A 15,136-nucleotide genomic window follows, 5' to 3' on the forward strand; every position below is an offset into this window, starting at 1 on the left:
ACACATATACATTACTAGGATAAAGAGAAAAAGACAGTTGAGAAAAATGCACACAGATTAAGGTCATCTAGAGATATAGTATCTTTCTTTGTCCATGTAACTTCATCTATAGGTAGAACTTAAAAGAAAAAGAAAAATGCAAAATAGTGCGCTAATACACAGTAAAACATGTGTAAATATGATGATGTATTGGGTTGTACTAGTCAAGATTCTCAGAGAAACAGAACCAATAGAATGTATATGTACACACACACACACACACACAGACAGACATATATAGAAAGAGAAATTTATTTTAAGAAACTGGCTTTCATGATTAGGCAGGCTGGCAAGTTCAAAATCTGTAGGGTTGGCCAGCTGACTGGAAACCCAAGAAGAGCTGATGTTGCAGTTCAAGTTCAAAGACCAGTCTGCTGGCAGAATTCATTCTTGCTCAGGGCAGGGCAGCCTTTGTTCTAATAAGACCTTCAAATGATCGCTCACATTACGGGCAAAGTCCACTGATTTAAATGTTAATCTCATCCACAAAAAATCACCCTCGCAGAAACACCCAAAGTACCATTTGGCCAACTTTCTTGGCCCCATCAAGTTGACACATAAAATTAATCACAAAAGTACTATGAAAAATGAAAATAGTTCTGTTGGGTAGCAAGAGTGCAAGTTTTTCTTAATACTGTCTTTAATTTTGTTACCTTAAAGGTTAAGTATAATTTTTTAATAATTAATTCACACATGCTGTTCAAAATTCAGAAGGGCTTCAACTTTCATAATGCCTCATCTTCAACCACATTAACAGTTATGAGGTAATTATACTATTCATATGTTATCACTGACTCCTAAAATTTTTATCAAACATCAGTATGTAATTACATTCCTGACCTAATGAAAATATGTCCATCAACACTCATGGAGAGGACACATTTCATTCCACATATACAAGCATATAAGACACTAGTATAAATATGTACCATTCGTGTCTGTGGGGAAGTAGAAGTCAAGTAGCATGGCCAGAACGTGACTACCAATTGGCTGTGGCAACTTGAACAACTACTCAAGGGATAGGAGTCCGACAAACTACAAAAAACAGGAGGGGTACTTGCACACTAGCCTTAATGAGGTGTTTGAAGGAACAGATGGAATAATAGATTTTGCTTTGAAAACATAAAGAGGTCCAAAAAGAAATAAATATTTCTCCAGTGGTTTAGGGATAAAGAGGAATCAAAAAGATTAGAAGAGGGGCGCCTGGGTGGCACAGCGGTTAAGCGTCTGCCCTCGGCTCAGGGAGTGATCCCGGCGTTCTGGGATCGAGCCCCACATCAGGCTCCTCCGCTGGGAGCCTGCTTCTTCCTCTCCCACTCCCCTGCTCTGTTCCCTCTCTCGCTGGCTGTCTCTCTGTCACATAAATAAATAAAATCTTTAAAAAAAAAAAAAAGATTAGAGGAAAGAGGAACGGATTTTACTTTCAGCCTCTCTGCTTGAGGCGCTCATAAGCTAGTCAGAACTCTCAACCTTGAGTCAGACAATGTTATCCCTTTTAGTGGTCATTAAATCCTGAGAGGTCTTATTGCCATGTTATAGATGTGAAAAATGAAACTCAGATTTGTTAAGGGACTTACCCACAGCTAACTCATGTGATGTGATGCTTACTGGAATTTTCCCGTTGCCCCACAACTGGTGACAAGGGGCCCCACTGCATTCCAGGTTTTTTATAGTGGGAAGAAAAGTGGAAGTACAAACCATCCCCTCCCCACTCCAAATCTATTGAACCTTCTCCTAGCCAGTCATGGAGGAAAGGAAAGTTGTCTTTTGTTCCTTTTTAAAGATGTATTTATTTCAGAGAGAGCGAGAGCACTAGCAGGAGGGGCAGAGGGAGAGAGAGAATCTCAAGCAGACTCCACACTGAGCGCAGAGCCTGGCACAGGGCTCAATCTCGCAACCATGAGATCATGACCTGAGCCCAAACCAAGAGTCAGCCACTTAACTGACTACATCACCCAGGCGCCCCAGAAGGGAAAGTTTTTTATACCGAGTAAGAGATTGAAGCTTTAAGTAGATATGACTTTTAATAACTGAGAGTGACCAAAAAGTAATGGAATCTTTTCAAGATATCATGAGGTGAAAAGACAGAGAATGCATGAAGTTTTCACATTTATCTCCTGAACTGAGAACATTCAACAAACCAGTTACATTTGGGGATGGGAAATGGAGCAGTTATCCAGGATCCTTCAAGAATCACCACATATGTATATGTGTATTGGGTTCATCAAACAATTCTAGACACAAAATTGGAATGCGAAAGATACCACCATATAGAGATAAGAATAGCCAATGGAAAATATTTAAAGCCACACATATGATGAACAGAAATTAATTACCTGTGGACTATAGTATTCATGAGGACGTTAGAAGATGTTGGGTGAATCTTCTTTTGTTGTCCCAGAATTGATTACTAGGCCCCCAGCTGCGGCTAAAGAGGCATTACGTCCCTCAAATTCCAAAGACATAACTGCGATCAGACGTTGCCTTTCCAGGCTTACTAAAAGGAGGCAGACTCAGCTCCACCACCACAAGCCACTGCTTCAGTGGGGAGATAGGGATAATCCCTGTTAGCAGTTGTCAGTCTGGAGAGGCATTTTACAGCTCTTTCCTCCTCCTTCCTTAGGGGATCCTACAAGAAGAGAACTAATGTCCTGTTCTGGACAGGCATCTCCACAGGCAATCGACCCACTGCTCGCCTACAGCTACCTAAGCAGGAGAAAAGAAAATGGACACAGATGGTAAGGATGACAGAAGGGAGGGCCACAACCTGAAACTTGACCTGATTATCTTCTTTCTCTGACAACTGAATTTAGAAACCACTGCACAAATCTTATTTCATCATGTATTTAAGCAAGACCATTCCCTGGCAAAATTTAAATGCGAATGATTACGTTTAGAATCCTTATCTCCCTTCTGGGTCTCCCACTATAATTCAGGGACTCCTTTTTCAAAGGGACAGTTGGCATATCTACTTGAGGAAACTAAGTCTCTTTACAATTCTTACCCCTTACATGTGAAATGTAAGCTAGGTAAGAGATACAGACAAAGCTATTTTGGTAAGGTATATGTAATCTATAGATAATATCACATATAGTAGAGTCTAGTAGTGTGAGGGATATATTCTTCCCACTTGTAATATACACATGTATGGAAATATGTGCTAGAGAACCTTCCCATTAATCCTCTAGTCACGGGATGTCTGGGGGCTCCATTGGTTGAGCAACCAACTCTTGGTTTTGGCTCAGGTGTGATCTTGGGGTTGTGGGACCGAGCCCTGTGTTGGGCTCCCTGCTCAGTGGGGAGTCTGCTGCTGCTCCCCACCCCCACTCGCTCATGCTCTCTCAAATAAATAAATAAATAATCCTCTAGTCATGTCATGTTTGTGAAAATTCATTTCAAACTGAAAAATTTTTTAAATACTGATTTAATTATGAAAGTATTTTGACTTGTAGAAAACATAGCAATATTTAAATATGAAAATTTTAAAAAATCATAAACCTCAGGAACTCCTGGGTGGCTCAGTCAGTTAAGCGTCTGCCTTTGGCTCGGGTCATGATCCCAGGGTCCTGGGATCAAGTCCCCTGTTGGGCTCCTTGCTTAGTGGGGAGCCTGCTTCTCCCTCTGCCTGCTGCTCCCCCTGCTTGTGCTCTCTTTCTCTGACAAATAAATAAAACTTTTAAAAAAATCATAAATCTCTACCCATTAATGACTACTTAACATGTCGGTAAAGGGAAAGATTAATTGTAGTGTTTTACTGTATCAATATTATGCTATATGCAGTTTTATATCCCACTTTGAAATTCTTACTTATACACATATTTGTGCTTACTTGTTTGTGCTTATGAATAAAAGACCTGGAAATAAATGTTTCTGAATGTAAAATACTATCTATAGCAATAATAGCTCTGGGGTTGGTAACATAAGATGCATGAAAAATAATAGGTTTCCAGGTCAAAAAAAGAGACCTTAGAAATAATTGAGTGATATTGAAAATATTTAACAAATGGTTATGATAAAGTCATTGACCGATCAGAACGGACACTGGGCACAAACAATTGGTTTGTCTCCACACTCATGTGTCTGAGTACTACTCCTGCATAAGAGAAGACAAAAGCCTTGAGCAGCCAAATAATTAAAGGTCACACTGATATCTGGCAACAAAACTATGATTACCATCTAAGACTCAATTTCCCGCCCAGGATTTTTCCTACTATATCAAGTTGCCTCCCTATATGTAAGCTTTTTGAAATGTATAAGGTGCTACTTAAGTGTACATCCTAATTAATAATATGAACATGGTCAAACAAATACATAGAAATTATTATCCAGGCTCCAAGATACTATTAGGGAAAGCAGTGTACACATTTTTAAGAAAGTGTTTTTCATAAAGAAATCTGAAAATCCATATGGCTTTTTTTTTTTTTAAGATTTTATTTATTTATGTGACAGACAGACAGCCAGCGAGAGAGGGAACCCAGCAGGGGAGAGGGAGAGGAAGAAGCAGGCTCCCAGCCGAGGAGCCCGATGTGGGACTCGATCCCAGAACGCCAGGATCACGCCCTGAGCCAAAGGCAGACGCTTAACGACTGCGCTACCCAGGCGCCCCTCCATATGGCTTTTATTATAGATACATTATTTTGTTCTATATAAATACTTGTTGAAGGCAATACTCCTCAACTTTTTATATACATTTAGGATTGCACAGTAATGTTATGTAAAATTTCAATTATAACTGTTCATGTCATGAATAAAATACATTTTTCCTTCTAGGTTCTCTGCAAATTCATCTTTGACTCAGTATTTAAAGACATATTTAGCAAAGTGTTCTTTCCTTTCTAGTTAAATACCAGCTAACGCATTCTTACATGTACCTGTGAATTTTTCCACTTGCAAGTATAATAAATATAGCAGGGGTTTATTTACTATGTTTCCCGGATACCTAGTCTGATAAAAGCAAACCTGACGCATTTTCAGGCAATAGTTCAAAGACTGTAATCACTGGACACAGTTGATTGAACATCTGCTCTGTACCGTCCACTCAGCTAGGCACTCAGTATAAAGGGGAAACAAAGTAAGGTCATCCTTGTCCTGGTGGAACTTAACGTCTAGGACATTAAAAACAAACAAATAAATAAACTAACAGACAGCAAACACTCTGAAATACTATGCAGATTGCCTAAAGTACCAGAGCTTTGGAGAACTTTCATCACAAACATTCTCCAATCAACATCGTTCTGGAAGGAAACATGTTCCGGTCATTTGATCTTATCTGCCCAGGCAAATGCATAATAATTATCCTTCTGTGAAACTATTAGAACAAATTGTAAAGGAAGTAGGAGTTGCTATCTGGGGGAGTTGAGTTGTAAATACTTCCTGTTATCCCTGATGCATTTATCACATGAAAGTGGACATTTGAAACCGTAAGCAGAATACTGCTGGGAGAGCTCTACAATAGTTGTCATGGGACTCCACTCTTGCCCGTGACTTTCTGGGTGGTTCTTGAACATACCGATAAATCACTGACACTTCAGTTTTTCATTTCCACAACTACAAATAGGATATTACTATCTACCAATGTCTGAAGGATGATAAGCAGTAATAATAAAACTCGTAGGGAGTTTGTCGACCTCCTCCTAATCCATACTCTCATTTTTGTGTCGTCCAACTTGGCAACTTCTCCCCCCATCCTCTAATATAATCAGTCTGTGGTTTATCTTTTGAAATTAAGCCAACCTCCCCATTGTTTAATGGTATTGTATACAGTAGTATATTTTCTATTAACCAGGGTAACCAGTCAGAGCTAATACCCTTAGTCAGGTGGCCCTTCTTTATGGCCCCATGACATTGTTTCTCCTCTTCATACTATTTGACACATTGCATTATATTTACTGACTTACTTGTTTGTATCTCCCACTAGCCATATATTCTGTGAAGGCAGCCAACATTTGTTTTGTTCACCACTGTGCATCGTTATTTCTCTTATGCCTAATGTAGTCTGGCCCAGATTAAAAACTTGATATATATTTACTCAATGAATGGATGGACAGCATTGCAGTGAATCCCTAGAGAATGGGGAATCTCTAGAGAATGGGGAGCATACATGTATTCCCAGCATCTAGCTCGTTACCTGGAACTTCATAGGTATTCCACAAATGTTCCAAATTGAAATGAGAAGGTTGGCCAAGCTCCTTCAGATTAAAGATTTCGAGGTTGCTGGAACCTAACGATACATGTTACCTGTTTCCAGGTAGTTGAGCAAGTTCATTGTCCTATGAAAGATAAAAGTCAGAGCAAACTTAAGTTGAGGTCTGTACTAATAGTTCTTTGAAACTATCCGTGAGGTAAAACTATATCTGGTCTTAAAACAAAAGTTTAAATCTGCCTCGGTTCTCTTCAATTCATGAAATCTGGATGGAGAAAAACTACTCCCAAAGATTTATGATTTTCCATCTAACAGATCTTTTTGCAATTTCAAGTTAGGAAATTTCATTTCTCCCACACATAAATGTTCTGTATATTAAATGAACAATAAAAGCTACTATAACTTTCAGTTGAAGGTCACAATGCAGCGTTGTCAAAGGAAAACAACCTTTAACAGTTGTACTAGGAAGAATTTCGTATAGAATAGTCAAGACAAACCTGTGTCCATTTAAGCAGCTTGTTTTTCTTATTATAAGGAACTAAATCAATATAAATTATATTTAAATTAATTAGTCTCTCTGTGAGGCCACTTTGCTTCTTGTGCTGCTTTAATTATTGCATATATATGTTCTTCATTCCCCTCTCCTTTATTTTACTGAGAAGGTAATGAATATTGTAAATTCAAAGCACATGGCACATGCTCACAATACTCTTCCTCCCTCCCTTCCTTCTTTCCTTCCTTCCTTCCTCTCTCTATCTCTCTCTATTTAGAGAGAGTGTGCGTGCACAAGTACGTGTGAGCAGGAGCAGGGGTTGGGGGTGGGGGAGAGTGCCTGCGGAGGGAGAGGGAGAGAGAGAATTTTAAGCAGGCTCCATACCCAGTGCGGAGGCCGACGTGGGACTCGATCTCACGACCCTGAGATCACGACCTGAACTGAAATCAAGAATCAGATGCTCAACTGACTGAGCCACCCAGGCGCCCCTCAATACGCTTTCTTACTAACAGAATCCTATTTTTTGTTCAAGTATCAAGTATCCCTGAGCAAGACAAGAGGTAGGATGCCTTATAAGCTACAGATATAAATCTTAATTAGGATAAGAAAAACAATAACTCAAATTCCCTTTATCTATGATTGATTTAATCTTTGACAATAAATGAAAATATTCCTCTATTATCCCTTTTCACATATTCATTACTTCAATGATTACTTACTGAGTGCTTACTATGTACTAGATTAAATCTGGGAAACTCTGGTTGCAGATTTTATAGGCTGCCCCATCCCAGGTGTCTCATATAGCCAATACTCTAATGTAAACTAAAGACTCCATGAAGTAATGAAAAACTTAGCTGAATGATTTTTTTTTAAAGATTTTATTTATTTATTTATCAGAGAGAGAGAGAGAGCACAAGTAGAGGGAGCAGCAGGCAGAGGGAAAAGCAGGTTCCTCACTAAGCAAGGAGCCCAATGTGGGACTCAATCTCAGGACCCCAGGATCATGACCTGAACCAAAGGCAGCTGCTTAGCTGTTTATTTTTTTATTTTTATTTTTTTTAAAGATTTTATTTATCCATTCGACAGAGATAGAGACAGCCAGCAAGAGAGGGAACACAAGCAGGGGGAGTGGGAGAGGAAGAAGCAGGCTTCCAGCAGAGGAGCCTGATGTGGGGCTTGATCCCAGAACGCCAGGATCACGCCCTGAGCCGAAGGCAGACGCTTAACCGCTGTGCCACCCAGGTGCCCCTGTTTATTTTTTTTTTTTAAGTAGGCTCCACGCCCAGCGTGGAGCCCAATGTGGGACTTGAATTCACAACCCTGAGATCAAGACCTGAGCTGAGATCAAGTCGGACACCTAACTGACTAAGCCACCCAGGTGGCCCCCCAAATGATTCTTTATAGAATTATCTTGAAAAAGTTAACGCATCCTGGGTAGGAGAAATAAGCTGTGCAATGGCTAACTAAACTCCATATCAAATAATTTAAATTTATTTTTCTAATGTTGTTTGTATAACATCAAATTGTTCTTACAATTTTATTGCCCCTGAAATACAGGTATACATATTTTATGCATTATCTCAAATAATCAAAATAGTTAAAATGGGGGGGGTAAGATAAAGATTTTAATTAGATAATCAATGTATTAAGGGTTGCAGGTGCCAAACAGCACTTGAGATAAGGTTAAAAAAAAATTTAACTAATTAGAATTCAACTTATTGATACCTAAGGGACCAAAAAAAAAAGGTCAAAAATAGTTATTCACATTGATAAATACCAAAAATACCAAATCACACATGACCAAATTATATAAAATAAATATTATTTAAAATGAGGATAAATTGACAGAAACAAAAATATAGCAGGAGGCAAGACAATACCATCAGGCACAACATATACTGAGTAGACAAAAACAGAGATCCAGGTTGTATTTTCAGAATATAATTAATAATTAACAATGTTGAACAGGGGTGCCTGGGTGGCTCAGTGGGTTAAGCCCCTGCTTTCGGCTCGGCTCATGATTTCAGAGTCCTAGGATGGAGTCCTGCATCTGGCTCCCTGCTCAGCGGGGAGTCTGCTTCTCTCTCTGACCCTCCCCCTGCTCATGCTCTCTCTTGCTCACTCTCTCTCTCAAATAAATACATAAAATCTTTTTTTAAAAAGTTGAACAAATAGCTATAAATTGAATGTCATATTTTAAAACATATACAATGCCTCCTTGTCCAGGACCCATACAATATTTTCAAAAATTGGTCACAAATAAAACTGATAATTTCCAAAAAGAAATAGCAGAGGTCACACTCTCTAGCTCGAATTTCTAAATAGAAATTAATATCGAGAACTAAAATAGGAAAACATTCCAACTACCTAAATTTCTAACCCCTTTTATAATTGGGTTAATTTGAGATGAAATAAAAATAAAATTATGAAACACTTAGGAAAAAATAAAACACACTATAACATTTCAAAAGTTTGAGATGCAAACAAAGCTGTAACAGAAATAAATCCAGAATCATAAGTTATATCTTTATTTAGAAAATAAAGAACCTAAAATGAAATAGGGATAATAGGTTTTGGAGAAATGGTTAAAAAAAAATGTATCAAGGAAATTACAGGGTTAAGAAATAATACAAAAAATTTCAAGTTTTTAAAAGGATAAATTGAGTAATTTTTTTCTTTGAAAAGCTAATATATGCCAGACTTCTGAAATATATAACTAGAAGAAGGATAACACAAAATTCAAAATGAGGAAGATAGACAATGTTTTTAATAGTAGAATATATGATATGCATATAAGTTTGTTCTAATTTAAAAAATATATATAGCTTTACAGGAAAACATAATACCAAATTGAACTCAAGAAAAAGTAGAGAGTCTAAACAGACAAAAATAAAAATGGTGAAAAAATCTGAAAATATAATCAAAACACAACTTCCAGGGCAGGACTTCAAGGCAAATAGTTTACTAATAAATTCAAGGATCAGATAACTGTCAGAGTATAGAATCTTTTCAGAAAATAGAAATGTTTGGAAAACAACTCAATTTATTTTGTTACCATATTATCAAATACATAAATAGACAATTTTCCCAAAACATTAACAAGTGCCTGTGTATATTCAAAATTCTAGATCAGAGCTGTTCTAGGGTATAGATCTGAGTGATGCCTGCTTTCAAGGAGTTCAGAAAATAGTAAGGGAAGACATAATAAAACGTTATAGTTAGCGAAATCCACTGTCAACAGTTTGGCAAACTACATAGTCTGAAGGAACGTTCTAGCACAAATGCTGCATTACAGGGGTCACAGGAAAATAAGGAAAACCTTCAAAGGGCAAAAAATAAAAAATAGACAGTGAAATTACAACTGAAAGTGAGGGATAAGCAAGCATAAAATCTAGGACTGTAAAGAATAAGTCTTGGGCCTCCTATAAAGTAGAATCTGAGACTCTCCCGTCAAGGTGAGATACGCAAAGGTGGGGACTAAAGGGGTCAGAAATTGATAGATACATCTGGCCCAAAGGCGAAGCAAATGCCAATTTTCTTTGGAGGGCAGCATGCTACATTAGTTCCTCAGGACTCCCACACATGATAATCAATCATGCATTTGTTCAGAATAAAAATCTGCCAAAAGAAGATCAAGTTTTCATGTGTGTCAGCAAAAGAACAAACCACCGGATGTGGACCACCCTGAGCTCATATTGTATTTATCAGTTCATTCTGATTGCCAAATTCTGTCTCACTATCATTTATACATGCACTCACTTGTCAATATGCGTTTGGCTTCTTTGTACTTTGAACAGGTCTTTTTTTTTTTAAGATTTTTTTTATTCATTTTGAGAGAGAGAGAGAGAGAACGAGCAAGGGCGAGAGGGAGAGGAAGAGGGAGATGCAGACTCCCCACTGAGCCAGGAGCCTGATGTGGGGCTCCATCCCAGGGCCTGGAGATCATGACCTGAGCTGAAGGCAGATTAGCTTAACCATCTGAGCCACCCAGGTGCCCAGCTACTTTGAACAGTTCTAAGGCAAATTTTATTTATTTTTTATTTTTTTAAAAGATTTTATTTATTTATTCGACAGAGATAGAGACAGCCAGCAAGAGAGGGAACACAAGCAGGGGGAGTGGGAGAGGAAGAAGCAGGCTCATAGCGGAGGAGCCTGATGTGGGGTTTGATCCCATAACGCCGGGATCACGCCCTGAGCCGAAGGCAGACACTTAACCGCTGTGCCACCCAGGCGCCCCTCTAAGGTAAATTTTAGTGAACGTGTGTCCTCATACATGCGTGCAGTATCTCCCTTAGGTAAACACCCAGGACTGGAACTGCTGAGAAGCATATATGCGAATCTATCTTTAAGTTTACAAGATAATGACAACCTTTTTGCTTCAAAAATAGTTGAATGTGTATTCTTACTAGCAATATAAGAGACTTTGTGCAGCATTTGCTATGGTCACTTTTATGTTTTTACCAATCTACTGAGTGCAAAATTACATTTCGTTGTGGCCTTGGTTTGCAATTCCCTGAAGGACTAATCAAGCTGAACAACTCTTTCTGTACTGATTGGCCATGTTGCTCCACTGTCTTTTGTCCACTTTTCTATTGGTTTGTTTGGACTTGGCTTCAATTTTTATCCAACTGTTGACCTAGTCCATTGCATTATTCTTGGACCACAGGACAAATTAAATATCCAACATTAGAAGGTTCCCCAATACACCATGCCTGGAAACTACTGTGGCATTTGTTCATGATGTTTGCTCCCTAAGCTTGCTGTGGCCTTCCCCTTCTCCAATGAACCTTCAGCTCAGAACAAATACCATCTACTCTTTGAAGATAGCCCAAAGCTGACAAAATTTGTTCTGTACACCAACAGCACTCAATTCATAGCACTCTATTAGAGTAAGCCACATGTGTACAACGACCCAGATGTCTTTCTCCTTCCTCTCTACTTGGAAAACAGAAGCTTCTTGATAGCAGAGACTGTGCTTCCTTATCTCTGAATCTTCAAAAGTTAAAAGTAGTTGGAACAAATGGGGCATTAAATTTTCAAAAATCAGAAGAGATGACTTTGCTAATTTCAAAAGCATTCCATTCACATGGTTAAAAGAGAGGCATTACAGAGAAACTTTAAATTCTTTCTTTAACAAACATTTGTAGTAAGGCATTTTATTAGTCAACTTCAGAAAACTCTCAGTTCCAATTTCAGATACCCTATTGTGTTCTCAATCATGTGACCCAGTTTAGGTTTGGAAAACATGATTACTTGAGGGCTGGGAACTACTACCATGAGACTTACACAGACAAATATGAAGATTTCCTGTGCTCAAATAATTTGGTTATATTTTATAAACAGCATGAAACATGAACAAAAATAGCTATGTTACAGGGAGGATATAATTTGTATTATGTAGCTAGGAAGAATTGAGGCCATCATCAAAAATATAAGCAAAAAAATATATAAAACAACCAATTCCTGGTAAGTTAAATACTTAAGGAATAGATATATTGAATTGCCAAACAAATACTTATTTCCATGCTCTTTGGGGTCCTCATCTTCATCCTTAATAATTTTTTTATAAGATTTTATTTATTTATTTATTTGAGAGAGAGAGAAAGAGAGCATAAGCGAGCCGGGAGGAGGGCAGAGGGACAGGGAGAAGCAGACTCCCCGGTTGGGCAGGGAGCTGGATGCGGGGCTCAATCCCAGGACCCCGAGATCATAACCTGAGCTGAAGGAAGACCCTTAACCCACTGAGACACCCAGGCGCCCCTTAATAATTTGATTCATGTTAAATTGGAGATTTAATAGGTACATTATCCACCTATCCATCTACTCAAATTCACTCATTCACACTCAATAAATAGGCACAAAAGTGTGCCGGACTTTGCTGTTTCAAGTAACTGTCTTTTCACTTGGATTAAAGAAAGCTTCTGGGATTGTCTCAGTGCCCTAGAAATTTAATTAATACCAGAATCAGGAACACACTTCAGTCTTTATGGAACAGTGGAAAGTACTTAGAAGTAAAATATCAGCAAATAAGGCCAAGAGGGGTCCATGGCAGAAGCAGTGTCATGTTAAGGGTTAAGGTCAATGGGTGCGGGATCCAACAGGGCTGGGATCAAATCCTGCCTCCAGTTCTAACACCCCATTATCAGTAATGGTAACCTCATTTTGCAGAAACCTCCTCTGCAAAATAGTAATAACAAATACTTCATAAATTTGCTGGAGAATCAAACGCAGTAATGGAACACAAAGTGTTCCAAAGTGCCCGACCCCCAATAAACGGTATAATGCCAGCCTCCGCTGAGGGAATACTAGAAATGTTTCAAACTGAGCTCGGTTCCCGCCTCGCCCCACTGGCGGCCCCTGCCGGCCCGCACCGGGCGGGTCCCCCTGTGTCCGGCCCCTGCAGCCGCCTGGGCAAAGTGCCCTCCAACTGGCCGCCCCTTGCTCCGGGTTTTCAGGCCGCAGCGGGGAATCACTGGGTAGGACCCGCGACTACACAGCTCTCTCGCCCACGCCATTTTCGCCGAATTTATTAGAACGCGCGGCTTTCCACTCATTTCTCTCCTACAGCCCCACGGGCAGCTCAGAAAAGGGCCTTTACTAGAAAGCTAGGGCTCATCTCCCGGCTGCGACCGGGTCACACGACACCGTCTCCAGAGCAGAAGCAGGATGCTGCCCCGCGCCCCTGGCCGCACTGCGGGCTAACTCCTGCATCTCCGTGGTCAGGGGTTCGAACACCGACGCCGGGTACTCGGGCCAGGACGCTCACCCGCTCGGTGCAGCAAACTGTGCAGCTCGTCCCAGGTAGGGCAGCGGCCGCGAGCTAGGCCCCGCCTTCGACTTCGCCCACGCTTTGCCTCCTTCATTCGGCGTCTGAACTTGGTCACCTCCTATTCAGACGTCAGCAAAGAAACAAAATAGTCACACCCAGCAGCACTCCAGAGCGCCACACTAGGGCAGCACTTGGCACTTTCGCGCCATCCCATTCCCGCGTTCTAAGGGGGGCCGGTCTACGGCGGGGAGCCGCCCCCTCTGACGCGCGACCCTCCGATCCAATCGGAGGCAACATCAGCTAGCCCTAATTTGCATAGCAGCTTCTTTATATTGGTTCAGGGCTAGAGCCCTCCGGGGCTTAGAAATCATTCGCTACTTATAACCAGTTTTATGCGTGGATACCTCCTTACCCCAAATTGAACCCAAATTCTAGACAGGAGCCCAGTCAGCCTGTGCACATTGGGACGAGGTCCCTACCTGGCACCTCACTCTCCAGACTACGTCCCACGGGAGCGGCACTGGGTTCCTGTTCCGAGCCCCACGGCTCAAATCTCCCCCTCATTCCCAAGCCCGCCGCCCGCGGCCCGCACCACCCGCCCGGGCAGGGACTTCCACGGCACAAGGAAGGGCCTCATCTGACCCACCTATCTGCACCTAGGTCCCACATTCACACAGCAAATACGAAGTGTTGGCTCTTTTCCTGACGTTCTGGGGGCCCTTAAAAGGGCCTTTAGGGGTTTGAAGAGAAGCCGCAAGGACTGCTCAGCCGCCGAAGCCGTACAAGGTGCGGCCCTGGCGTTTCAGCGCGTAAACCACGTCCATGGCGGTGACCGTCTTCCGCTTGGCATGCTCCGTGTAAGTCACCGCATCGCGGATCACGTTTTCCAGAAAAACTTTCAGCACTCCCCGGGTCTCTTCATAAATGAGCCCAGAAATGCGCTTGACACCACCTCGGCGGGCGAGCCGGCGGATGGCGGGCTTTGTAATGCCCTGGATGTTGTCCCGGAGGACCTTCCGGTGGCGCTTGGCGCCTCCCTTCCCCAGCCCTTTGCCGCCTTTCCCGCGACCAGACATCCTCTCCGGAAAATAAAAGCTCCAAAACGAAGAGCAAGCAGCTACCGACTATGGGAGGGTAGACCAGAGCTTATATTTCTTGGTAGCGGACCTGTTTGAAAAACCTCAAGAAAGTGGGCGGAGCTCTAGGGCCCAGGAGACTTTTGTCTTTCCTCCAATAGTGAGTGAAGGAGCGGTAAGCAGAACAAGACTGATTTTTGTTGTTTGCTTTCTTGGGAAAACTTTTTTATTTTTGCCATAAAATTGAGGAAAGAGTCAATGGAATTTATATTGCGTTTTCTCAACGCTTAAATAAAAATAGCCAGATCCTATTGGCGCTCGTTTCCTCTCTCCCCTCCCTCTTTCCCATCTCCCCCTCCCCTTATCTCTCCGGCTCGAATTCTATTTTTCTAAAGGAAGGCTTCCATTAACAATACCATTCCTGGACTGATATGAAAATAAATAGTAACCAGAAATGCGTAACACCTGGTTAGATTTCAAAGCAATTGTTTTACACCTTTTCAAGTATGGATCTTCAGTCACTAGTGGGGGGAGAGGAAATTTTTTAATAGCTCTTTTTTCTCTCGTGACTCCCCGCAAAGAAAGAATTAAAATTCTTTCAAAAAGTCTAACCTTAC

General features: G+C 40.9%; 1 protein-coding gene across 1 annotated transcript in view; it reads right to left on the minus strand.

Annotated features, from left to right (window-relative positions):
• H4C16 (H4 histone 16) overlaps positions 1-14,614 on the minus strand; it is a 55,740-nt gene extending 41,126 nt beyond the window's left edge. The window contains exons 1-3 of the mRNA XM_087855650.1: positions 14,090-14,614; positions 13,441-13,561; positions 6,167-6,308 (exon numbers count right to left, since the gene is read on the minus strand). Coding sequence (XP_087711776.1) covers positions 14,208-14,519 — 312 coding nt within the window. The 5' untranslated portion in view covers positions 14,520-14,614 and the 3' untranslated portion in view covers positions 6,167-6,308; positions 13,441-13,561; positions 14,090-14,207. The remainder of the gene's footprint in view (positions 1-6,166; positions 6,309-13,440; positions 13,562-14,089) is intronic.
• Positions 14,615-15,136: the final 522 nt, after the last annotated feature.

This window comes from Ursus americanus, chromosome 25, assembly GCF_024610735.1.
Source record: "Ursus americanus isolate L20-20 chromosome 25, mUrsAme1.1.p, whole genome shotgun sequence".
Lineage (NCBI taxonomy): Eukaryota > Metazoa > Chordata > Mammalia > Carnivora > Ursidae > Ursus > Ursus americanus.